The sequence below is a fragment of the Pteropus alecto genome, unplaced genomic scaffold (genome assembly GCF_000325575.1).
Source record: "Pteropus alecto unplaced genomic scaffold, ASM32557v1 scaffold251, whole genome shotgun sequence".
Taxonomy (NCBI): Eukaryota; Metazoa; Chordata; class Mammalia; order Chiroptera; family Pteropodidae; genus Pteropus; species Pteropus alecto.
This window is the reverse complement of record NW_006431048.1, coordinates 1,083,804-1,109,258: the sequence shown is the minus strand read 5'-3', so window position 1 is coordinate 1,109,258 and position 25,455 is coordinate 1,083,804. Positions and strand designations below refer to the sequence as shown.

Genomic DNA, 25,455 nt, shown 5'->3' with positions numbered 1-25,455 from the left:
GCGATTGTTGGTGTTTTTTTTTTTTTTTTTTTTAATTTTTTTTTTTAAAAAGCCCAAGTGGAAAAAAAAAAAAAAAAAAAAAAATCAGCAATAAGTGAAGCTAGAATGTCTACCATGCACAGAGCACTTGCATATTCTTTCCATTGCTGACAAAAACCTGATCACAGTGGAATGTCCACCATTCACACCTTTCTAGGATAGAGCTTTTAAAAGGGCCACAGCATTCCTACTTCCTAATTCTCTCCTTCTCCTCCTCACACTCTCTTTTCTGCCTTTTCCTTTTCCTAGGCCCATCTCCTGGTCAAAGTACTGGGGAAAAAAGGCTCAAATCCCAGCTCTGCCACTTCTTGCTGCCATCACTTTAGATAAGTCATTTCCCAGCTCTGAGCCTTAGTTTCCACCTCTGCAAAGTGAGGAGTGTGGCCTCCTTCACAAAGACATAACCACAGTAATGAATGGCCCCTGAGGAGATGAATATTACTAGGATTCTCCCAGCTCTGCCCTTGGGTCTAGCAAATTTAATTCCATAATGCTACAAGGACAATGTGAGATTTATGTGCCAAATTCCATTGTCCAGAATGAAACTTGATGCTCTGAGAAGTTAAGAGGTATCAAGGTATCACCTGCTTAATAAGTGGTGGGGCCAGAGCCAGAACCCAGGACCTGAGCCTGCTCTTCTCACCATGCTGGCACATACAACCTATTATTCAAAGATTCTGCCTACCCGCATTGTCTCTCCTGACATCTAATCAAATGTGTTTTGTTATCCACCTCACCACTTCTTTCTTGTCATTTCCTACAGGCATTTATGTTTGAGTCTTCTCTAAGTATGGCTGTCACCAAATGGGGGCTCAAAACCTCTAATTGTTTGGATGAGAACTACTACAAGTGCTGGATGCCTCTCAAGAGCCACTTCACCTCCAATTCTAGGAACCCAGCAGGACTTAATTGAGACTGGAGCATTACTACCACAGTTGAGAATGGATGTGTGCAAAATCTCATTCTAAACACTTATTGTGGGAGGGGGCTAATTAAAATGAGAACTCACGTTTTTATAGTCAAGTGACTCAAACATTTATAGAAATTTCTTTGGAGGATTCTGTGGCTGTCAGCTTAATTACTCAATAAATACTTGCTGGTGTTGTGTGAAAGTGGTAATTGGTCATAATCAGCACTTGATTGGGGCAGACCTGTAGTGGCCAGGACTTGGGGTCCACGAGATTGTACCAAGACCAGGACCCCTTTGCATGTGCTTAGCCTGAGTGCCTTTATTCTAGAAGCATCAGTCTAGAGCATCTACCAGAGATCACAAGCCCAAGCCACAAGGAAGGACAGGCCAACATAACGACCATGAGCTCAGATTGAAGCCAAGGTCAAGGCCCTAGAAGTCAGTTCAGGCATAGGGAAGCAAAGGGGGTCAGCAGAGCTCCAAACATCTAGAGTCGTCCTTAAACAGCCAGGGCACCAGGCTATCTAATCTTGGTAGTCATGTATCAGCCAGTATAGTGATAACAGGCAAGAAGTCCAGTCACCAAAAATGAACATCATTCACTGAGAGTACCAACTGCCCTGATTTTCACACAGAAAGCCCTACATTCCAGGAAACTCCTCAGTCCTAGTCTAAGCAGGACAGTCAGTCACCCTATTATTCATTCGTTTATCAGTTCATTTGGTAACCTTGCACTGAGTCCCTACTATGTGCCAGCTACAGAGCAAGACTCTGGATATGAATGATTGCAAAGGACAAAGTCGTCTATCCTGAACAAGCCCGATCCCATCTGATCTCGGACGATCCCGTCTGATCTCGGAAGCTTAGCAGGGTTAGGCTTGGTTAGTACTTGGATGGGAGACTACCTAGGAAGACTAGGTGCTATAGCCATAAAAAAAAAAAAAAAATTAAAAAATAAGGGATTGTAAGCTGACAAGGTCCTTGCAATCTATGAGGTTGACCAAGGGTTGCCTCACCTAAAAATAAATAAATAAGTAAACAAACAAACAAACAAATAAAAATAAAGAAAAAAACAAAGTCATTTTTTCCTTTCTCAAGCTCACAATCTCGGGAGGTCAGAGCCAAAGAAGATCAAGGGCCCCTGTGCTCAGACCACAACAAAACAGAGGCGGTGCTGTGTAGGAAAGCGGCTCCTGACAGCTCCCTTCCCATGGCTGGCATCTCTCCCAGAATACTGGGCAGCCCAGGACTTTGGGGTGAGTTGATTAGGTTCTCACAGAGTGAGAAGACAGGCACATCAGAATAGAAAGGAACGGGAAATGGTATTTGTCGCTACTTTAGCTCTGTAGTTTTAGCACATTTCCCCCACTTTGTTGCCATAGTAGCAATTTTGATATGCTGCTACCAGATTTTTATTTAACAGTATGTTGCAAGAGTCAGCATGTGTCAGGGCCTGGGATCGAGGGTTGCCAGATGAAATATAAGATGCTCAGTTAAATTTGAATTTCAGATAAGCCATGAATAATTGGATATGTCCTTTGAGCATACTTTACTACAAATATATTCAGGGTTTATCTGAAATTTAACTGGAAAGCCTATTTTTTATTTGCTAAATCTAGCAACCCTATGAGGGTTTAAGGTGGTCAAGGATTTAGACATGGTCCTTACAGAGCTTACATTCTAGAGAGGGAGACAGATGAAATAAATAAAGAAAATAATCACAAATTGTGAAAAATAAGAAAACAAACAAGAACTGAGTTGGGACTAACAAGTGGGATGGGGAGATCTTTCTTTAGAGAGGAACATCTTCAATGAAGAAGTAAAGGATAGGAAGGAGTAAGTCATTGGAAGAGTAGGGTTGGGCTGGGGTAGGGTGGGGAGGAGGAGCATTCCAAGAAAAAGCCTGTGGATTCGAGAAACTGAAAGAAGAGTGGTTGTGGGAGCCGAGGAGGAAACCACTGCAATAGTCCAGGCAAAAGACAACATTGTCTTGGATTAATGAGGCAGCAGCAAGGGCGGAAGCAGATAAATTCCCATATTTTTTGGAGTAGACCTGAAAGAACTTGTTAGTGGACTAGATGTAAGGTGTGAGGGCAAGAAGAGCTAAGGACAAGGCTGGGGTGACTGCTGGGTTTCTGACAATAGTATTTCATGGTCTCAAACAGTAAGGTGAAGGTATCTTTGTGCATGACAGCGGTTGGTGCATCTTCCTAATGTTCCTTAGTATAAAGAAGTCTTTATTAAAAATTAAACATTGTTAATCTTCAAATAAATTTTAAAATTAACCACGGTATCAGAAGTTGCCAGTGGCCTACCTATATCCCATCAGCAATCACCATCCAATGCCAACTAAATCCTTCCAATTGCCAGCACCACACTGGCAACTCTGCCTGAGACCCAAACCAGAACCCAGCAAAAGTGCTGAGGATTGAACAGCCCTAAATGCAGCCTTAAACCAATGAAAAATGGGAATTAGTGGGTAGAAATGCCAGCTCTCTCACCCATACCTCTGAGACTAGTGTCTGGCCCTGGCTCCCTGCCATGGTGGCAATTCTGATCACACGCCCGTTAGCTTCCTTCCCTCTCACCTCCCCACGCTCCTGTGGTGCTTCCTGGGCTCTTCTCCCAAATACCCCAAACTAAGATAACCACTAAAATATTCTAATCCTAAATTTCAGCCTTTCCATAATGAGCTCATTCTAATCCTAATCTTAGACATATCCCTAGACTCTCACCTATTTCAGTTCATTCTGTCATCGGTTTTGTGGCAAAGCCTGCCTAGAGCTAAAGCAACATTCTGAGTTTACATCTATTTGGCATCTAAGCCCTTGGACATTATCCCCGCAACTGTGGGCAGCAAATCGTCAGCTGGAAATAATATTTTCCCCAAGCCAGACTATTCACGATAATTTTTTTAAAAAAGATTTCGTTTCCTTGCGTAGTGCCTCAGATCAGCTAGAAAGATCTGTACTATTTCCTTAATTCCCTATCCTTGAATATCACCACTCCATTCAAGGTCATTTTGTTATAACGTTAATGAGATGCCATAGAAACTTAACTCTTGTTTATATAAATTAGCCTATAATAAAACTGATTTCATTACATGTCACTTTGCTTCAAGTCACAGAACCTATTGGTAACGTTAAGTGAAGACTTATTGTACCTTCCTCTACCAGGCTCCCCAACAAATATATCATCTCATTGCTTAGAAATAAAAAAAAAAAAAACTTCAAAAAATAAAAAGCACCCTGATTAGGTTTCCTCCGATGACTGGAGGGTTTTCTGCCAGATCCCCTTCGGCATCTTCTATATTTTCCAGGGTGCAGTAGAAGCCACCTTTCTCTGTTTTTATTTTTAAGAGATTTCTTTCACAGCCCAGGCTACTTAGCTATGGCTCTAGACCAATGGTTCTCAATAGGGACAATTTTGTACCCACCCCCCTGGCAAAGTCTAGAGACATTTTTGTTGTCACAACTGGGAAGTGTACTACTGGCATCTAGTAGGTAAAGGCTAGGGATGCAGGTTAACATTCTACAATGCATAGGGCAGTCTCTCTAATAAAGAATTATTCGGTGCTGAATGTCGATAGTGCCAAAGTTAAGAAACGCTGCTCTTGACACCGTGGTTCTCAACTTAAGCTGTACATTGGATCTCCAGGAAGCTTCTAAAACTCCAAGTGCCCAGGGTATACCTCAGATCAACTAAATTAGAAACATTGGGAATGGAACCCAAATGAGAATTTTTTGGAAACTCCTCAGGTGATCCCAATGCACAGGTAAGGCTGAGAAATGCTGTTTTAGAAACTACCTTAAAATTAGCATTCAAAACAACTTCTGTTTCTAACTTCAGATCTTGGTCCAAATCAGGGTTTCCTAGAGTCTAGGTGAAAAAAATCCCTAAAGCACCCAATATTCCCAGACCTAGAATGGGATGGGATGGGGTATATAACGAGGGAGGACCCAGCAGGAAAAGCAGGCTACGTGGCAGTGATGGGGAGGGATACTGCCTCCCACCAGAAAGCACCAGCTCTGTAAAGGTGCCCCATGGGGCACAGAGAGTGTGAGGAGGAGGAAAGGAAAGTTGCGAAACTTAAGGCCTAGGTGTAAACTGTCTCGAAGTTACAAGTTAATGTGCAGTTTCTGCATTGTGATTTTCCAGTGATGATAGAGTTATCACTTCTGGGTTTAAAGGAAATTTTGTCCTACCGGTTAAAATGAAAATAAAAATTAAAAAAGCTTGAGAGCTGACATTTAAACTTCTTATAGTTAGCGATCAACCTGCCTTCAATTTGATATAATCAACTTTATAGAATTGCATCACAAATCTTAGGTATGTCCAAAGTTTATCCTTTTTGTGAGGCAGTGTAGTGCATCATTAAGAGTAGTGCACATGTGTACAGCCACACTGCCTGGGTTCAAATCTAGACTCTATCCCTTGCCAGCTGTGTGACCCTAAGCAAGTTATTTAACCTCTCTGGGTCTCTGTTTCCTCAGCTGTGAAATGTGGATAATGATAGCACCTACCTTATAGTGTTAGTGACTATAAAATGAGTTAATATAGGTAAATTGCTTAAAATAATCCCTGTCACATAAATAAGCACTGAAAAACAAGTAGCTATTATGCAGGGATTTGTTTTTTTTTTCTTTTGGAGGCATATTTTGATCTTGGTATGTTTGTTTTTAAATATAATTATGATGTATTTATTAATATAATAGCCATTATACATGAATTTAATTTTTTTTGGAAGAATGGTAACTAAGGAAAATCCAGACTCTGGAATCCAGACTGTGCTTTCATAGCTGAATGAGTTTGAGCAAGTAACTTAACCTCCCTAAGCCTCACTTACCTCATTTGAGAAAAACAAACGACTCACTTCATAGGGATTTGGTAGGGGTTAAATGAGACCAGGCATTGAAGGCGCCCACACTGCTTTTGGCACATAGTGAGCATAGGCAAATACTAGCTATTATCATTGTTATTGTTTATTATTGCCATTGTCACTCAGTGAATACTTATCAGTTACTGCCTCAGGGAGGCAATTGTGCCACCCACTGTATGAGACACATGAACGAGTAAGCCAAGGTCCTTGTTCCTAAATAAACTAGCAGTTAGCTGAAGATTACGGTATGTACGCTTCTAATGGAATAAGTAACGGAAGCCCAAAATATGAAAAATTCAGAAGTACTGTTTCCCTTTTGTCATCTTTTTGGTGGTAAAATAAGAAAATCATATTGAGGCTCAATTTAAGATCTCAACGATGCATAGTAATAGCTCAATTAAGGTGACAGTTAAGTTAAGACAGAATCTAAAATGACTTTGATAGAAGTCCTCAACTTCATCACCAGGTTCTTGGAAACTGTAATTTTAAGCAAAACAATGTATAACAAAACCGATTTTCTCATAGGTTAATTGATATAAACAACAGTTAAGTTCCTGTGGAGTATTTCTGGTCACAAAAACATCACCAAACTTCTAAAGACCCAAACACTTTTAACATTAAACATTGAAATGAATGTATGCATTTAAGGATTGATGAAAACAAGTAAGATTATTTTCCAGCCCATCTACTCCAGTTCAGGGTCTCAGTGGCTGGAACCTATCCAGGCACCTTTGGACCCAAGGCAGGACCCAACCTTGGACAGGACACCCTTCCACCGCAGGGTGCAGATATAGGGATTTCCACTAGTCTCTTGAAAAAAAAAAAAATCAGGGTCTATCAGAAGGAAAAGGGAAGTGGATGTCAGTGGGCAAGAGTTAGTGCCCACCATGTATACATTTTTGTGGGAATTTGGCAAGAATAATATGGGAGGTCTTGGGTTTGAATTAATGTCTTCACTCTCACAACCCGAGACAATCTGCTAATATTTGCTTTAAACAGAAAATGCTCCAAACGTTTGCTGATTTCTCTCCAAATCCATCTCTGTTAAAATGGCTTTTCTTCTGTTTGTATGAGAAGGTTGACTGGCAATTGTCTCAATTGTTCCAACGGTCTCATTTCAAATCACAAGAGGTGACATGGGCAATCAGAACTACTAGTTCTTAATCAAAACCTAGACTCCAATCCTAAAATTGGCAGGCTTTCTTAAAGAATTAGAAAAGTCATTTTTCCTGTCTAAACCTTTCGTATAGAATTAGGCTGTGAGACTGGCAGATCTTCAAAGATCCTTCCAGCTTTAACATTTTTATGCCTGTGAATGTGCTAGAAAACCAAAAAGTGGACATGGGAGTCTCGGCTCTTGAAGGCATTATCTCTTAAGCCCCCTGGGCTGGATTAAGTGTCCTTTCTCAGTACTGGACTCTCTACACCATCAATCTTTATGCTTTTCAGAGAATGGTTAAAGATATGCCCTCTGGAGTCAGGCTGCCCAAATTTAAGTTCTACCTCAGCTCTTATTAGCTGAGCAAAGAGGACTTGAGCAAATTATTTAACTTCTCTAAATCTCATCTGCATAATAGGAATCTTTAAGATATGTTCAGAGGTGTATAAAGCTCTTTAGCTTAGCACCTGGAACACAAATAAAAGCTTAACAAGTGCTGGTTGCGATACTTGTTTTTCTTGTGAGTTCCTCCAAGGAGTTGTATGTTTTTCATAATAGTATCCTCAGTGCTTAGTAAATGACTGGGGATCAGTGTTTGATCAATGCAGAGATCTGAAGGCCAGTGTCCTACTAGAATTCTGTAGGACATAGATAGGCTCCTCCACCCCAGTGGCTCCAGGAAACCAACCATCCCCAGTACCTGCAGACCAACAGCAGCTCATTCTCCCTGAAACCTCGAACGGTATCTCTCCCAAACACCCTGATGGGACCAAACCACTTCTGCAGAAATGATTTGGGAACTGCTTGTCCAGCTTCTAATAGATGGCTTCAGGGTAACTGCCCACCCCCATCTTCATCTACCCTCACATAAACCACTCTATATAATATTCTTCAATGCTGTCTCCATCTTACATAGAGTATGAATAAAACCCTGTTAAGAAAACTGTTTTTAATCAATATGAAACATATAATGTAACTACAAAACAAGTGGTTAATTGTACAAATGTAGTTTCAAGAAAAGTCCTCCTACCTTCTCCTCCTACACACATGAACTTCATATCAAATTGCAGCCCGAGTCCTTCTTATATTGATTTCTGGAACAGCCTCAGCCAGTTGCCTCCTTCCCCCACCTCCGAACTATTATTAAATAAGAGATGAATGATTTAAATGCAATTGGTGATAGAAGTAAAGAATTGATTCAGAACTGATAAGGTGATACTCATTGTGATTATGGGGAAACGGAACTTGAACTCTAGTGCCAGGTTTGCTCCAGAAATGTCAGATGTTTCACCAGCCATCCATCTCCAGGGACATTCGGAGGTCAGATGTCAGACTTTGAACTTGACTTTAATCCTTTAAATCCTGAAACTTGGCGTTGAGATCAATGTGCACTGTAATTTCTTGGGATGATGAAGGGTCTCTAGGTAGATAACACTGCTCAGTGCCTCTCTAGGTCACAGCAGGCATCAGCAGAAGGAGGAATCTGTCTCAGAGAAATGGCAGTAAAGGCAGCCAGAAGGAAAACTATCAAAAGTATCACAATCATACTTGTAGATACAAATGGGTCCTCAAATAGAACACAATAAAATTTATGTGTTCACACAAAAGTGGCAGTGAAATCTTTGAAAATAGTTATTTAGCATTATATTTTTACTAATTTTAAAATGTTATCCATGTTTTTAATTATGCATATTTGATCAAGACAATTCTTGTACAGATTTCTAATTTCTTCAAATATCCCTTTAATAATACTGAAGAATATAATAATCAATACTCTGTTATGTCCCCTAGCGTTATGAGAACATTGTGTCAGGTATCACCAGGAATGAGAAAAAAATAAGGAAAATAAATCAGAACTGAACCTGATAGAATTTTCATCAGAGCATGAATGTAATCTTGTTCTACAGGTAGGATCCATAATAAAGGGTAAAAAGACATAGCATTTAAACAAACCAGACTGTTAGAAACGCAATATTGTTCCAGAGAGGGGAAGGGATGTCATACAAGGATAAGGAGTTATTATGAAGACTAGCTCTTCACGCATGTGCATAAAGGGGAACTAATAGAGATAATATATTTAAACCTTCATAAAGCTTTTGACAAATTCACATCCAAATGAGTCATCCTGTGACTGGCAGAAGCTGCTTTGTTTTTCACTGAGGTCTGAATCAAAACCTAAAACTTATTTCTGGCATAAAGTCTTACACAGCCCGATTACTGGTTATCCTCCAGCCTCTCTTGCCCCATCATCCTCCAAGACCCAGAATGACCTTTCAGGAATGTAAAACCAATCAGGTTACTCTTGCTTAATACCTTCAATGGCTCCCACTGCCATTAGGATGAGGCCTAAAGTCCTTAACTGTGATAAGGGCCTTATGATCTGGTGCTGATTATCTTCCTCAGTATACATCATTCTTTTTGATGCTCAGCACTTGAACCACTTTCTTATGTTCGGGAATTGCTTACCTGCCTCACACTTTAGAGCTGAATATGCCACATGCTTGCTTTTCAGCCTCCCTTGCAGCTAAAACTCAGGCACATGACCTGGGCTCAGCCAATCATATACGCCTGGACTCAGAAGCAAGTGATGGCGATACAGAGATCTTGAGGAACTCTTTCTAGTGGCTGTGGTTGTAACAAGCTTGAGTTCTTGGGCCAAGAGAAGCAGCAGTACCAATGTGGGATCCTGTGCCCAGCACCCAGAGCTAGCAGCATCAAACTCTTGGCAGCATTTAGTGCTCAGACAAGGTGGCAATTGCTGTTCTTACCAGACCATTTCTGGGTAAGATACGGGACACTGTTTGTAATAAGAAATATTTTTAAATTAATTAAACTCTTAAGAATATATTGCTCAATAATTCTCAATGCTAAAAAAATGTTTTAAAAATTATGACTATACCTTCCTGGGTACTGCCTTTTCAGTTTATCCACTAAAATATGCTGTAAATGTTTTTCCTATTACTAAGGTTTACTAGAACAAGTCCCAAAGACGGAAGACTGATATGATCAAGGACTAAAATCTTCATCTTGTTTATGTCTTGACACATTACATAAGAACAATTGGGCAGTGGATTTGAGCAAATAACAACAACAAAATACAAATGGACAAAAATATATGAAAAAAGTAAGACCTCAATAAATAAAATGCAAATTAAAGTTTTTATCAATCAGATTTAAAAACAGTAATGGTAAACACTGAGATCTTAATGAGTGCCTATTCTAAATACTTTATAAATAATAACTCATTAAACAATGAGTTTAATAAGTGTATTATTAGTATATCCATTTTAAAGATAAGGCAACTGAGACAGAATTTAAATACTCTCCAGCCCAGCTCTTTTGACCAGTAAGTGGCTGAGCAGGGATACAAAAGCAAGGTCAGGGGGTATGACTAGAAGTTCCAACCCTCTAATCACATGGCTTGTTCTTCTTAAGTCACTTCATTAACGTAATAGATACCTTTATCTGTCATTACTTAAGAAATTGCAAGAGTTTTTAGCTGACAGAAACAGGGAGAAAAACCAAACATATATTTATTACACGTCATAGTATCATGGGATTTGACTTTACCTGAAGCTATAACTATCTCCGGGTCATTTTGGGTTTCTTGTACCTGGGAAACAGTAGACCAAAAAAAAAAGTTCCATATTGGCAGCACTAAGTGGCCTTGATCACAGGGAGCTAGAGTTACTGCTACACAAGGAAGGCAGGAAAGGATATGCCTGGCACCCAGGGGACTGTGGCGTATCTTGGTGCTTCCATGTCCAGTGATAACCAGAAAGAAATAACTGCTGCAACAAAGGCCTGATGATGCTAGAGTCACTATGATTCTAGTCATGCAATGAAAGTCCTAGCGACTCCATCAGGCAAGCAATCCAGACCTGCTAAAGTGAAGGTCAAGGGAAATCTGGAAACCATGGGGGAAATGCTGATTAACAATTATAACCTCAACTTGATCCAACAGTGTGGACGGCAGCTTGTTCCACTAACCTTCTTGTGCTGAGACTGCACTTAACCACCCTGAACATGATACAGACTGGGCTTAATGTGTGCATAGATCTAAGCAGCGCATGGGGTGCTTGAGAAAATCCTACACCTCTTGTGCCTGCCTCCCTCCTCTTGGCCCATCTTTTTACTCTAATTGCTGCTGCAGCTCTCAGACAATACTTCACCTCAGCTGTATAGCATATCATTTACTTTCTGCCTTAAGTTTCCTTCCTCCTCCATGTGACATGCCTGTAAGAGTATGGTCAGCCATTCTGAGGTACGCCCATGCCTGGAAATGTAAAGGAATTAATTGCACCAGAGAACTCTTAACCAGCAAGGGGAGGAGCTGGTGGATAAATATCCACCTTTCTCATGTCTGAAGAGAAAATTCCATGTCCATTCCACAGGACTCCTCAGGAGGTCCCTAGAATTAAGTTGGTCACCCCCAGAGGTAACAGGCTAATTGCACACTCAATGGGCTTTCCCTCTATGCCTGTTTCACTTACCAGTCTCTCACTTGTTCTTTCAGATCACTTCCTAACATCAACTATCTGTATACAAACTTTTCTCTCCTAGGCTTATACAAGGATCCAATGACAGAATAGCTATAAATATACCTTGAAAGTTAAACCAATATACTAATGTAAAACAGTCCTACAGAAGATGCTGTTCCTCCTATAGCACCTGATGTTTTTACTCTGCCTCCGTAGATGAAATTGTCACCCTACTGTTTCAAGACTGAACAACAAAGCATGGGGTAGCTTTATGTTACTGAGCAATAGTCTTATTTTCATCTTCATGAGGTAGGCATCACTATCCCTATGCTATAGAGGAGGCAATGGCAGTCTGGTTTCCAACTGCTAAGTTTAGATTAGGGTTCTAGCCCAAATCTGACCTCCAAAGCCCAATGCTCTAAACCATTTTACTTCTGTTCCTCACAGGCTCCACCTGCCGTCTTTTCACCCCACAGTGGCCCCAATCCCGCCATATCCAACGCACCTTGCCCTTTTGTGCTCGTTTTGCCATCAGCCCTGAGAACTTCAGAGTCTAGATCAAATGCCATCTCCCTAGACAGAACAGCTCCCCGATCAGCTGCCTCTCTTGCTTTCCTAAATCTTTTATCATATTTTCTATGACATTGCTGCATTTACCACTGGGGCTGAAGCCAGACAAGAGCTTAGATATTGAGTAGTTCCAGACACATAACAAACACTCAAATAATAATTGTTGAATAAACAGCTGCCCAGAGCATGCACTCCTTAAGCACAGGTACTAAGTTTGTCTAACTGACTGTTGCATTCCTAGCACAGAGCACAATGCCTGCTCATAGCAGACACTCATTTGTTGAATGAATAAATGAACACACATCTGTTTCTTCATTAAACTGTGTACACTCACAAAGTAGGGATTCTACAATGTCCAGCAAATGTTTATTGAATTAAGGTAACATTAAGAAAGAAAAACTATTTAATGATTAATAGATTTATTTAAACATAATACACATAGTCATCATTGCCAGAATTAATATGAGATGTTAAATGTTCGATCCAATTTTCCTTCCCGAATAAGTTTTTCTTTCCTATCCTGAATAGAAAGAGGGGAAAAAAAAAAAAAATCAAAAACAATGCATTCTGGCACAACCCTCTTAAAAACAGAATGAGATGCTCCGAATCTAATTCTAATTCCCTACTGTCTAAAGCAGTATGAGTGAGGAAGTAGTAGTCTGACTAAAGGAACAATTAAGAAAACACTGCTGTTGTAAAACACCTTACCAACATTTTAGTAAGTAGAATTGTATTACCCCACTAAAAAGTATACATTGAAAGCAAAATGCAAACACCTCTAGGTAAGTGTGGCCTATCTTTTTATTAAGCGATAATTTATCAGATAATCAAAATATACATATTCTAACAGGAGAGTGGATTGGCTGGTTTAAAGCCAAGCTGGATAGGTGGGCCCCAGTCTACATGACAACATGAGGTCTAGGGGCTGGGGCTGAGGTTCTAGTACCAGAATGGCCTAGTACAGCAGCCCCCAATCTTTTTGGCACCAGGGACTGGTGTGCCTATGAGAATCTAATGCCTGATGATCTGAGGTGGAGCTGAGGCAGTGATGCTAGCACTGGGGAGCAGCTGCAAGCACAGATGAAGTTCACTTGCTTGCCCACCCACTGCTCACCTCCTGCTGTGTGGACCAGTTCCTAACAGGCCATGGACCAGTACTGGTTCACAGCCTGCGGGATGGGGACCCCTGGTCTAGTGTCAAAGATAAGCTGGTTTTCTCTGTAATCACATATCCAGGCCTCTGATGGCAGTGATTCCTAGCACATGCTGCTTTTGCTTTTTTGTTGTTAAGGTATTAATAAGTTTTAACATTAATTTGCAAAATATGGCCAATATAACTGAATTCATGCAAATAGGGAACACACCAAATGATTGATGTATGCTAATACTTAACCAAATAAACATCTCTTTTTAAAACCAATGAACTAAGAACCCTAAATATAAAAATTTGCAAATATCTAAAGGTTAATCAGCATAAGTTTAACTTGTGCATATCTTCTGAGAAAAAAATTAAAAAATTTTAAAAGTAATTATTCTCTTGCTTAATATTCACAGTATAATTTCCTTACATTATCTAAAATACACTAGGAAAACTCTTTCATGAGCTAAATCACGTCCAAGAAATATAACCAATTACTTTAAATTCTAGAGCACCTATTAAATTTGAAAGACCCACAGACTACAGTGATTTTTAACAGTGTTTTTCTATAAGAGCGCAAATGATAAAGAAATAAAACCAAATATATAATTCAAACTATGTTTTTTCTCCTGCTGGAAAGGAATAAAGATAAGAAAGGAAGTGAAGGAACAGTAGAGGGCTAAGATGGGAGGTGCACTGGTGGCAATCATTAAGAGAAAGAGCTGCAGCCAGCACAGGGGGAACCTATCACATAAATACTACACCTCAGGTCCTAATACTTACTCTGTCAGTTTTGAAAACATAATACCAGAAGAAAAGGGGCCCCAATCCAAAAACAGCTCCTAAGAGTGAGGTCTTGGGAGTGGGTCTGAAATTGGGATAGATATTTGCAGATCTTGCATAGGTCCAACGAGTCAAGGCAGGATCTTCCTAAAATTATGAAAAGAAAAAGTTACAAGAACTTAAGCAAGCCCACACTGAGAAACAATCTTAACAGGACTTTCGGAGATACGCTTAAGAGACACCTTTTCTCCCCTCTATTACAGTTAAGGGTATACTCTGAATATTCCTAAATAGCTTCAGGGAAGATCTTCCATTCCTAGTACTTGTTGAATAATTCTCTAATGATCCTGGTTCAAATACTTCAGAAATCCCCAAATAATTTTACAAAATTATTCACCGCGATTAACTGATAAAAAAAGAAATGAAATCAGCTTTAAAACTTTAATGCTAAGCCAGAAAGAGAACATGCAAGGTCCTAACCAACACCAAGAATGATTAGTAGGACTAAAATAATTAAACTGGATCTTCCAGAGCAACATTTTAAACCAAACTGCAGAAACAGTCAAGAAAGTGAAGACACGAGACATAGGTTCAAGGGGATGTTTGCGCTCAATACATCTACTCTTGTATCTATCCTTTCTATTAACATATTTGAACAACTCTCCCATGAATTCTCAATCTGCCAATCACCTCTCTACACTTTGATATCTGACATCCCTGCCTTCCAGAAACAATTTCATTTCATAAAAATATCAATAGCCACATGACCATAGTTTACTGAGCCTGGTACTATTGAGAGAGGTTCCAAAACACATGCCTTGGGAGATAGTTCTTTGACACCACTCCACATCCAAAGGACTACCAGCACCATCTGACATAGTGAACACTCTGTGAAATCATTTCTTCATTTGGTTTCCAGGGCACACACTGGCTTGGTTTTCCTCCTAACTCTCTGGCCATTCCCTCTTAGTCTCTTTTGCTCTCTTCTTCCTGAATCTCCAATCTCTTAATATTAGACCTCAGATTTTGCTGGTCTTTCTTATCTACATTCACTCCCTTGATGATCTTCCAGTCACATGGCTTTAAATATCCATCTATAGGCTGATGACTCCCAAAATTATACTTCTAGCCCTAGACCTCTATCCTGAACTCTAGACATAATATCCAGCGGCCTGTTCAACACTGACATGTTGTCTAACAGCCATGTCAAATGTGATGTATCCCACACTGATTTCCCAATATTCCACTCCACCTCCATCCTGGCTCCTCTCATTCTTCTCTATCTTGGTAAAAAGCAAGTTCATTCTTCCAACCACTTAGGTCAAGAATTTTGGAGTCATCCTGACCCCTTTCTCTTACACCTCACATCCAATCTGCAGTGGCCTACAGGGCCCGGTATAATCTAGTCCCAGGTTCCTTTCTGACCTCATCTCTTCCTATTCTGCCCTCACTCACCTCCACATTAGCCACAATGGTCTCTTTACTGTTTCTGTAATTAACCGGGCATGCTCCTGTCTAAGGACCTTTACACTTGCTGTCCCCTCTGCCTAAAATGCTACTTTTCCAGATCCCTCACCTCACTTCTTTCAGACCTTTACTCAAACGTCACCTTCAACGCGAGGCCTTTCCTGGGCCTATCTCAAATTTGCAGTTGCTCTTCCTTCCTACTACAAACACACACTCCTAATCTCTTTCCTTGCTTTATTTTTCTTCTTATCACTTAACACTATCTAACATGCTAAATGATTTAATTTTTTTAACTTATTATTTGTCTCCCCCACTAGAAAGAAAGCTCTATAAGGACAAGGGTCTTTGCCTATTTTGTTCTCCACTGTTACCACAACATCTAAAACATAAGACCTGGCCCTTGAGCACTTATTCACTGAACCAATCATTCTTAAAGATTAGGCAAGTAATTCCCATGTATTGATCAACATATGATTAATTTGAGGCACTCATTTAACGAACAGAACAACCAATGAGGCACCTATCACTACTTCTGTTTTACATGACAAAATTGAAACTGCCCTGGGTCACAGAACTAAATAAAAGAAAATCTGGAGCTTAAACTTGAACTCTGACTCAAGGCCTTATTCTTTTTAACTACATCATACTATGTGGCACAACAAACCCAATCATGTGAGTATGTATATAATGGCCTTTCTCCGTACCATCTTCCCAAATAAATAAGGTTCTGGCTGAAGATGGTACAGCCATAAACATGATATGGGTTACACAGATCAAGGTTTAAATTCTGCTGTATCACTTGCTAAAAGAGTATCACTCTATGACCTACCTGTCCTTCCCATGTTGTCTTCTCATTTGTAAAATGGGGACAGTGATATAGCTTAACTCTCTGAATGGTTGTGATATTTGTGTAATATTCAGAAAGGGTTTGGATAGTGCCTGGGACACTGTAAATTTCCTTCAATCCTCACAACTTCCAAAAATTCCTACAGAACACCAATGCAACTGTTGGGAAAAGTCTGTTGTTGTTTTTTAATTGTGTTTGATATAGTTAAACATCTCTTGTACAGAACATTATCAAAAAACATGTTTGTTATATAATAATAACTATCAGTTTGCTGGGCATATATTATGTGCTAGGAATGATACACAGACTATCTCATTTAACCTAACAATGATTCTATAAAAAAATGTACGACCATTCCCATATATAAAGATCAGAAAACTAAGATTCTGAAGGGTTAGGCAAATTGCCCAAGGTCATATAGTTTGCTAGCATGTAGTGCCTTGGTGTCTGACTCCAAAGTCCAAAGCTTGAACAAGCTGCAGGATCTTTGGGTCTTTAAAAATATAAACTGAACAATCACTAAATTCCCATCAGGAGAAAGCAGCATTGCTATGAACTGTGAATTGGAAAGGGGAAAATAGCTTTAAAAAAAATACACACACAACACATTTTCGAACACTCGTTATCAGCCTGGCACTCTATTTGGCTGGTCACGTGCCTTATCTCATTTAATCCTCGTAACAGCCTCACAAAACGGTTAAGTACTATACTATTCCCATTTTTCAGACAGGAAAACTAAGAGAAAGCTGCAGAGTTGAATAACTTTCTCAAGATCACCCAGGCGGGAAGTGATTAAGCCAAGACTCGAACTCAGCCATGTGTGAGTCCAGAACCCATTCTCTTGACCATCAAACTCTCTGCCCAAGGTCAAAGGGCTAGTAAGTTGACCTGCTCTCTGGACCTGGAAAAGGACCAATGTCTAAGATATTGATCGGGAATGGTGGCCGCCCCGCTGCGAGGTCCCCTTGGCCGGTGCGGGCTGCGCAGCCCTTGAAGGGACCGCCCGAGCTCTGGCCCTCGATCCCCCCGCTCCGGCCGACCCCCACTCACAATGAGCTCTCGGCGGCTAGGGTTGTTGTACTGCAGCAGGTACTCTCTTTTCAGCCGAGATCTTATGGCCAACCGCTCGGCTTGCGCCTTCCGGGTTTCCGGGGATATGTCATACTCAGCTGGGTCAAGGGTAGAGGGCAAGGTGGCCAGGCGCGACGGCTCGTACTTGGGGAACGACATCTTGGGAACCTACCGCATAACTGCGCCTGCGCGGCCCCGAGGCCCGCCCTCTTTGTGCTGACCTTTAGCCTGAGGAAGTGCGCTTGCGCGTGAGCCGGAGGCTGGCGATGGGGTTTAGCAAGGAGCTCCGCTTCCTCTCCCCACCTTCCTCACCAACCTGGCCCGCTGATAGCGACCTGCGCGTGCGCAATGTCATTTTTCTCGCATTCCGGGTTTCAGTTCACTACCTTAGCCGCCGCCCCACTCCCCGAACCTATTGCTTATCGTTTCTTTCTAGTAGCCTTCTTTACTCATGGAACAGCTTATTCTGTGAAGCTGAGCTGTGTGGGGTGGGACTGGCAGAGACGGGAAATGACTGGTTGTGGAGACCTGTTTCAATGTGTGTCCATCCAACCTGTGTGATCTCGGAGAAGTCACTTAACGTCTCTGAGTTTCTTTGTCCATATTCTGGAGATAATGACCCCTATTCTGTCCACGTAGCACAATTGTGAGAATTAAATAAGATAGTGAATAAATGCCAAGGTGCTTTGCAAAACTTAATTCCCTATCCAAGAAGAAGAATAAGCTTTTCTGTACTTTACTACATTAGAGCCACATAACATAAGTAAAAGCCTATTTTTCATGGGCATGAAATAATGTTTAATAGGAGAGTGATGTTGAAAGTGTTGCCTGCCTGGCTATAGTAGGTCAGGAAAAAAAAGTGAGATATTGAATAAAGCTCATGAAGAACCATGATCTTAATTAAAATACTACAACCTCTTACCTAAAATCTTTAGCACTCTTCAGATGCTAAGAATGAAAAACATTCTTAGAGATATGAAAACATGCATAGGGGCATTACGTCTTACTGTGAATGATAATTTAGGAAGAAATGGACGATAACCTGAATTGAAACCTCCATCCCTACTGTCTTTCTCTCTTCTCCAGTATAACCGAGGGAAAAGAACTACTTCAAGTTGCAGGCAGAGTCTATAGGTACCAATCATATACTCAGAGGAAAACATGTAAACGATATTTCCATAACTTGAAGGAAAGCTGGATCAAAAGAGAGCTTCAGCTTGGATGAACCGTCTGGGGACATGTAGGTATTTTGGAAAATGGTTGCTAGGCAGAGAAGGTACCTAGAAAGTGTTGGCACTTGAAGTGATGAGAAGCAGCACTGCCGTCAAATTTATTCAACATTTTAATACTGTTTTAAAATATTTTTTAAGCACCCATTGTGTGAAGCATACTGCACACTAGTCAGTTGATCTTCTAGGCTCAGTGGGGAAAATACAAAAGAAATGAAGGATGTCATGTTTGTCTTTGAGAAGCTGACAACCAGGCAGTACAGAAAGAACAGACTGAATATGCTAATATTTGCATAGCAGTTTAATGTCCAAATGAATATAGAACAAAATGGACTCATGAGAACACAGGCTTAGAGAATGTAAAAAAAAAGAAATATGAGACAAATCACTCACACTCAGTTTTAAAGGAACATCGACAACAAAAGCAGAAAGTTCTGTTTTTTTACGGATGTTTTAAAATATTAAGAAAATAAAATGAAATGAAAAGCAAGAGCAACTTGTAAATTCTAAAAATTCTGAAAACTACATTGATAAAGTTTCAAAAAACTTTTGCTTATAGTTTAGACACTGATCTAAGAAGAAGGGCATGTAAAAGGGATAAAAGAAAAAAGTACAATGAGTACAAGTCTGCTCACAAAGTTAAAAAGGACTTTTTAAGGTTAAGAGAGTGGGAGAGAGACAGAGACAGAGAAAGGAAATATAAACATCGTTTTGCTTTAAGTTAAGGTGGTTATTACCACATTTGCTTGATTATCATAAGGCTCCCTTAAGATGAGTGTTAAAAATATGGAGTCCTAGGGTCTGTTCTGCTCTTAGAGATTCAGAATTGGGCTAGCTGGGAAACGCAGGAATCTGTATTTTTTTATAGCTTCCTTGGGGAGTCTTACAAAATTGTGTGTTTGGAAAACAGAGATGAGTACAAAACGTTTTCTTTCCTTCTTCCTTTTCCCAGAAGGCCCTCTTAGAGTGAGTCTATGTAATACAAGACCTAAATTCCAGAATGAAGGAAAAAAGACTTGATTAGGATTTTATATTAAAATAATGCTACCAAAAACTTATGAAAATGAATTTATCTTACATTTAACAGATTTTAGGTTACAATTACAACTGTGTGCTAATTGTAATAAACCAAGTGTTAATTTGTGGGGACTTTATTTTAATACAGCTCGTTATCCTTCACTTTGCATTAGATTTTTTACAGTAGAGTCATATTTGTAAAAGTGTTGGAGAACTTTACCCAGTTTTCACAAGGCCCTCTCTTAATCTTTTGAAACTAAATGACTTCCTTTTCAATCATTGATGAAGTTCTTATTCTTAATTGTTTTTCTCTTTTTTCACTCGTTACTTGGTTCGACTCGGTGAGATTACTAGTGACTTTGCATGTGGATCCCGCAGTTCACCAACCTTACTTTAATCAATTTCATATTTTTTGCAAAATTTGCAATAGATTTCTATTTTATTTGAGGGCTGCATATTTCCACATAGATGATCAACACTTTGATAGGGATGGGTATAGGCACTAGGATTCACAGATGAAACAATTTAAGTCAGGAGCAATTTCACAAGTGGTATTATATCAATGAATATTTCATGTTTTGAAGACTTTTACTTCTCTAAGAAATCTCCTAATAGGATTTATCAGAGTTTACTGAGACAGACATGGATTACAAAGACTAAGTACATGTACCTGCATTTGGCTAGAAGAGGTGGGATGAGATGGTGAATTGGAGAAGGAGAGAAATGCAAATATTCAGTGGTAGTCAAGCCATGTGTGTGGGGCAGGGTTTCAGGGAACAGAAGATGGACAGGTGAATACAGAAACTGTAAGAAGCAGATAAGTTCCAGCTTGCGACAATATGAAGAGCATTCTTTCTCTTAATTGGGTAGGATCATAGATATATCTGTGAATAAACTCCCAACTTTAGGCTGAGAAAATATAAACTACCAAAATAGGTATAAGCGCTTTGTCAGGTTAAGAAAATTCCTTTATATTCCTTGCCAAAAGTTTTTTTAATCATGAATGAGTGATGGTTAATCAAATGCTATTTCTACATTTTTTGATATATTACCATATGTTTTTTCCTCTGATAATTTGATTAAAAGATGGAAACCTTGGTAAATTGTTCTGATGTGGAGTCATTTTGCATTCTGAAATTAAGTCTATTTCATGGCCATGATATGTTTTTTAATGGACTGATGAATTAAATTTATTAGCATTTTATTTAAAATGTTATAACTTAGGGACTATATTCTTTGAAGGCTTCATAATACTGTCTGGGTCTTCCATCTATTTTCAGGGGAGACTTTTGACTATCGATTCAATTTCTCTAATAGTTGTTGGTTTGTTCAGGTTTTCTTTTTCTTCTGTAATCAATTTTAGTAATTTACATTTCTCAAATATTTTGTTTTAAACTTATTGCTGTAGAGTTTCTAATCTCATGATTTTTTTCACTCTCCACTGTCTTTATAATGATAACATTCTTTTTGTTTCTAATATTATTTATCTGTTTCATTTTTCCTTCATCTATTCTGCTAGAGGTTTGTCTACCTTGTCTTTTCAGAAAACCCATTTTTTATTTTGTTAATCATCTCTTATTCTGTTTTTCTTGAGATTGTTCTAATCTTTTTAGCTTCTTAAGCAGAATGGTTATCTTGTTCATTTTTGCTTTTTTAAATAATTTTTTATGCATCTAATTCTGTACATTCCATTTTAGCTACATCTCCACAAGTTTTTATTAGTATTTTCATTGTCATGTAGTTCTGAGTAGTTCATAATTTTCATTGTTTATTTCTTAACTCATGAGTTATTAAGAAACACGTTTTTCACTTTCTGAGAGATTTTTCTTTTATCTATCTTTTTATTGTTAATTTCTAATTTAATTACATTATTGTCAGAGTACTTTGTATAATGTTAATCCTTTGAAATTCACTGAGACTTTCTTTGTGACTTCATATGTGGTCAGTTTTTGTTTTTTTTAATAAACCATTTTTTTGGAAATTTAACATACATATAGAAAAATGCACAAATCATACATATGCTTTTCAATGAGTTATTATAAAGAGAACACACCCTTGTAATTATACATAGTCATTTTTATAATAGTTTCACGTGAGCTTAAAAAGAACGTATATTCTACAGTCATTCAGTGCAAGGTTTGATCAAGGTCATTAATTACGTGGTTTAGATCTCTCATATATTTATTCATCTCTGTCTACTTAATCTATTTTCAATATAGAGATGTATTATAATTTCCCAATTACTATTATGGTTTGTTAATTTCTCCTTGAGCAAGATAGAATATACAGTGTGAATTGAAGGTAATATGGAAACATTTTAATGTCCATGCATTTGTGAATTGGTATCATAAAGACAAGACAACTCATACATAATGGTTTTCTCACTCTATCCATTTAGGGTGTTATACAAACCAACCAGGCAAAAAAAAGATTTCTGCTTAAAATATACAGTACACTTTGAAACACATCTGTCATGTAGACATATCCAAAAGCTTATGAATATTACATTCTGCATGCCTCTTCTTCAGTTTTTTCATCCTAGTCTTAGTGCAGATCTGTTCTTATTACTAAAGTCACTTACATAAGCATATATTTGTACTTAAAAGGAACAATAAGTTTCCTACAAGTATAAGGTGACATTTTCTTGCAAATTGTCAGTTTAACATAAAATTAACCCTCTTAGCTGAGGCTTTGTCATGCTTTCTTCTTTAGGATAAAGTACTACCCTATTATCATCTTTCACTTAGGGAAAGCAATAGCCTCCTAGCTGATTTTTTTACATTTATTCACACTTGCCACACTCTCATTTCTTTTCCATACAGCAATCAGAGTGACATTTTTAAGTATACATTATCCTAGCACCCTTAATTAAACCTATACATGACGTAAAGATGTGATGTCCTCTTATTCATCTTTTCCTTTCCTTGATATTTTTTCCTCTATCGATGCCACCCTGTGCTTTTCCTGCTTTTTAATTTTTGTTTCATCAAAGTCCACTTTAAAATGCCCCATCTTCTGGAAGCCTTCCCATTAAACCCTTAAGTAGCAGTGATTTTTCTCTTCCCTAAATATGCAGACTACTTCTCTTATTTTCTTTGGCATTACAGTGTAATGGTTGTTTTTCAGTCCTTCTCTCTTATTAAAAAGTTCTGTTTCTTACTCTTCATATCCCCTAAGGAGTCTGGCTCAGGACCCTGTACACTGTCCAGTGCTGGCTGAATTATAAAGAAACCTTTAGAATTTCTTTTCTTATGTTTTGATAAAAGCTTCTTTAAGAAAGCTACCTAATGTCATGTTTCTAAATGACAGATATCCAGTATTTCAATTTCAGAGTCAGCCAGCAGAAACCACTCTCCCTTGGGAGGGAACTCTGTAGATATTGTGGGTGGGGGTAGGCAGTATAGTTTTTGGTTTAACAATCTTGGAGAGTGGGTCCCTATTCAGGTAAAAGATACAGTCGAACTTTTTTGCCTGGGTTGACTCTGGCTTTCTAAAATGCGGCATCAGTCTGGCCCTTGAAAAACTATCAGGGCCCCTGAAAGAGTTAGAGTCTAACATCTAGTGACTTGTTAAAAATTCCAAGGAGATGAATAACTAAAAATGTTGGCATATGAATTTAACCTGCTGAGGTCTAGAGAGAGACCTATTGCTAGTGGTCTGTGTTCTGTTCTCATTAGAGTGATTTTCAAGTGAAAAGATCTCTCAATGTTTCATGCAGACCCAGTGATGAGGTTTGCTTCATGTGCGTATGACTGAGGACAGCTAAGATCTAATTTACCATTACTTTCTCAGATTTTCTACCAAATTATATTTATCTTCCCATTATGACCATAAATATCTTTAACTTCTTTTATTCCTGTAAACATCTTTATTTCCCTGAATTAAACAAGGATAAAAAGTAAAAGAAAGTTCTTTGTTTGATTTTTTTACATATTTTTATTCTAAATATAATACATTTCATTATAGAAAAGTAAAAAACGGAATAAAAATTAAAATATAAAAAATCCATATTTCTACACCCTAAGGACAATCTCAAGATTTTGATATTTCTTTCTTCCAATCTTTTTTTTTCATGCAGAGGATGTTTATAGAAATTGCAATCATATTATAGATATACTGTATTCTGCCTTTTCACTTAAGTTTTTAAATAAGCATTTTCAATAGTCTTTATTATGGATAATAATATCCATAATATTATGGATACATAATACTGCAACTAGGGGAAATAATTATAATTTACTTAACAATCTCTTTTACTTGACCTGAAAGTTGGTTTTAAAAAAAGTACCTACATAAACACTGCTTTTCTAAACATTTTACATTTACTCATGTAGTTATTTGCTTTTTTTACAGTTCAGTTTATCTTTGCTTTTTACCCCTTTTGGCTCTTCCAGGTGCTGCGCCACCTCCAGCTTTCGGCGCCACCTCCAGCTTTCGGCGCCTTTCGTCAATCGCATGAGGGGTAAACAGGCTCCATGCTTCCTTGACACTCCTTACTTGGTCTATGAACTTTTACCGTGCTATCATCCCTGCCCAAGAGGACCCAATCTTAGTTTCTCTTGGTTTAGGTTCATTCTGTTTTGCAAAAGCAGGCCACCTCCCAAAAGATCAATACAGCGGGAGCCCATTTGCAAATGATCATTTCTTTGAATAGCCACCTGACCTAAGGCCAGCCTCTGGAGTTAGCCAATCTGAAAACTGTGAAATGTAGTGGACTTTGGAGCTAGTCACATGGAGCTTCAAACCCAGGCCATCTCCCAATGCCCCTGTATTTTATCACCCTGTGGTGTTTGGGCAAAAGACCTGACATCTCTAGCTTCAATTTTCTCATCTGTGAAATGGATCCCTAGAGGGAGTTTCGGCGACACAACAAAATCATGTATACAAAGCACTGTGAGATTGGACCACCCTGGCGGGGTATGATGGAAAGTTGTTAGCTGCCTTCGTCCTTTCTGGAGAATGGTGGTAAGGATCCAGTGCGTGACAGGACATATAATATTCGACATCTGAATCCTAGTTTCTCTTCTCTTTTAAAATCCAGCTCCTAACAAGTCTGTTTCTTAAAAGAAGCAGACCGACTTTCCTTGTAAATATTCTAAAAATATAAAACCCAACCAAAGTTTAAAACACACTTTTGTGGTTGTTTTTTCACAAGTGTTAAAGTTAGTTGAATATGATATCTTCTCAGGAGCATTTTTAAAATATCAGGGTAACTTCTATTTTTTTTTTATTATGTAAAATTTCAACTACACAGAAAAGTAGATGAAATGGTGTAATGAACCCCATATAGTTACTCTCTATACCTGAATTTTTACCATTTTAATATTTTGCCAATGTGTCATTTTATTATTCTCCCTAATATATATTTCACTTTTCTTTTTCCTGGATTATTTTAAAGCAATTCCTGACAGTGTTTCATTTTACCCATAAACACTTCAGCATGAATTTCTAACAGTTAGGAAGTTCCACCCCCCACCCCCCACCCCACATAATCACAATGCTATTATCACACATAACAAAATTATCAATAGTCTCAGGAGAATTTTAAAAATAGGATTCTGGAAAAAGCAAGCCAAAGAAATGAGTAATACAGAATTTCAAGCACCATGGTAAACAGTTTGGGAAGATGCTTTTGGCAAAGCGGGTACTTTCGCTCTCGCAAATGACATCACAGAGCCAAATGCCGCTTTCTCCTACATACATGAAATTGGATTTACTTTCTTAACTCCCACAACATATTTCCTAGTTCAGTTCAAAGCATCAGCATCCACCCAGGAGTTGAAGCTCAAGACCCAGAGTTCTTATAGAGTTCTTTCCCCGTCCTCTCTCTTTGGCATGCTATTTAACCAGTTTTGAAGTCCTAAA

General features: G+C 38.7%; 2 protein-coding genes across 2 annotated transcripts in view; one reads left to right on the top strand and one right to left on the bottom strand.

Annotated features, from left to right (window-relative positions):
- Nucleotides 1-1,284, top strand: part of HGD (homogentisate 1,2-dioxygenase) — a 36,018-nt gene extending 34,734 nt beyond the window's left edge. The window contains exon 13 of the mRNA XM_006905589.2: nucleotides 803-1,284. Within this exon, the coding sequence (XP_006905651.1) occupies nucleotides 803-952 (150 nt within the window). The 3' untranslated portion in view covers nucleotides 953-1,284. The remainder of the gene's footprint in view (nucleotides 1-802) is intronic.
- Nucleotides 1,285-12,418: 11,134 nt separating this feature from the next.
- Nucleotides 12,419-17,543, bottom strand: NDUFB4 (NADH:ubiquinone oxidoreductase subunit B4). Its single transcript, XM_006905545.3, has 3 exons — nucleotides 17,324-17,543; nucleotides 13,960-14,106; nucleotides 12,419-12,558 (listed from the first exon to the last, which is right to left on the bottom strand). The coding sequence occupies exons 1-3, from the start codon at nucleotides 17,501-17,503 to the stop codon at nucleotides 12,496-12,498; spliced, it is 390 nt and encodes a 129-aa protein (XP_006905607.1). The 5' UTR covers nucleotides 17,504-17,543; the 3' UTR covers nucleotides 12,419-12,495.
- Nucleotides 17,544-25,455: the final 7,912 nt, after the last annotated feature.

Bases quoted from the DNA above. Each gene is read 5' to 3' on its own strand.
- NDUFB4 (XM_006905545.3), bottom strand. From the start codon at position 17,503: ATGTCGTTCCCCAAGTACGAGCCGTCGCGCCTGGCCACCTTGCCCTCT. The intron at 14,107-17,323 runs GTGAGTGGGGGT...TCATAATTTTAG, and splicing joins CTAGCCGCCGAGAGCTCATT to GAAGATCCTGCCTTGACTCG. The intron at 12,559-13,959 runs GTAAGTATTAGG...CTTTCTATTCAG, and splicing joins ATGTTTTCAAAACTGACAGA to GATAGGAAAGAAAAACTTAT.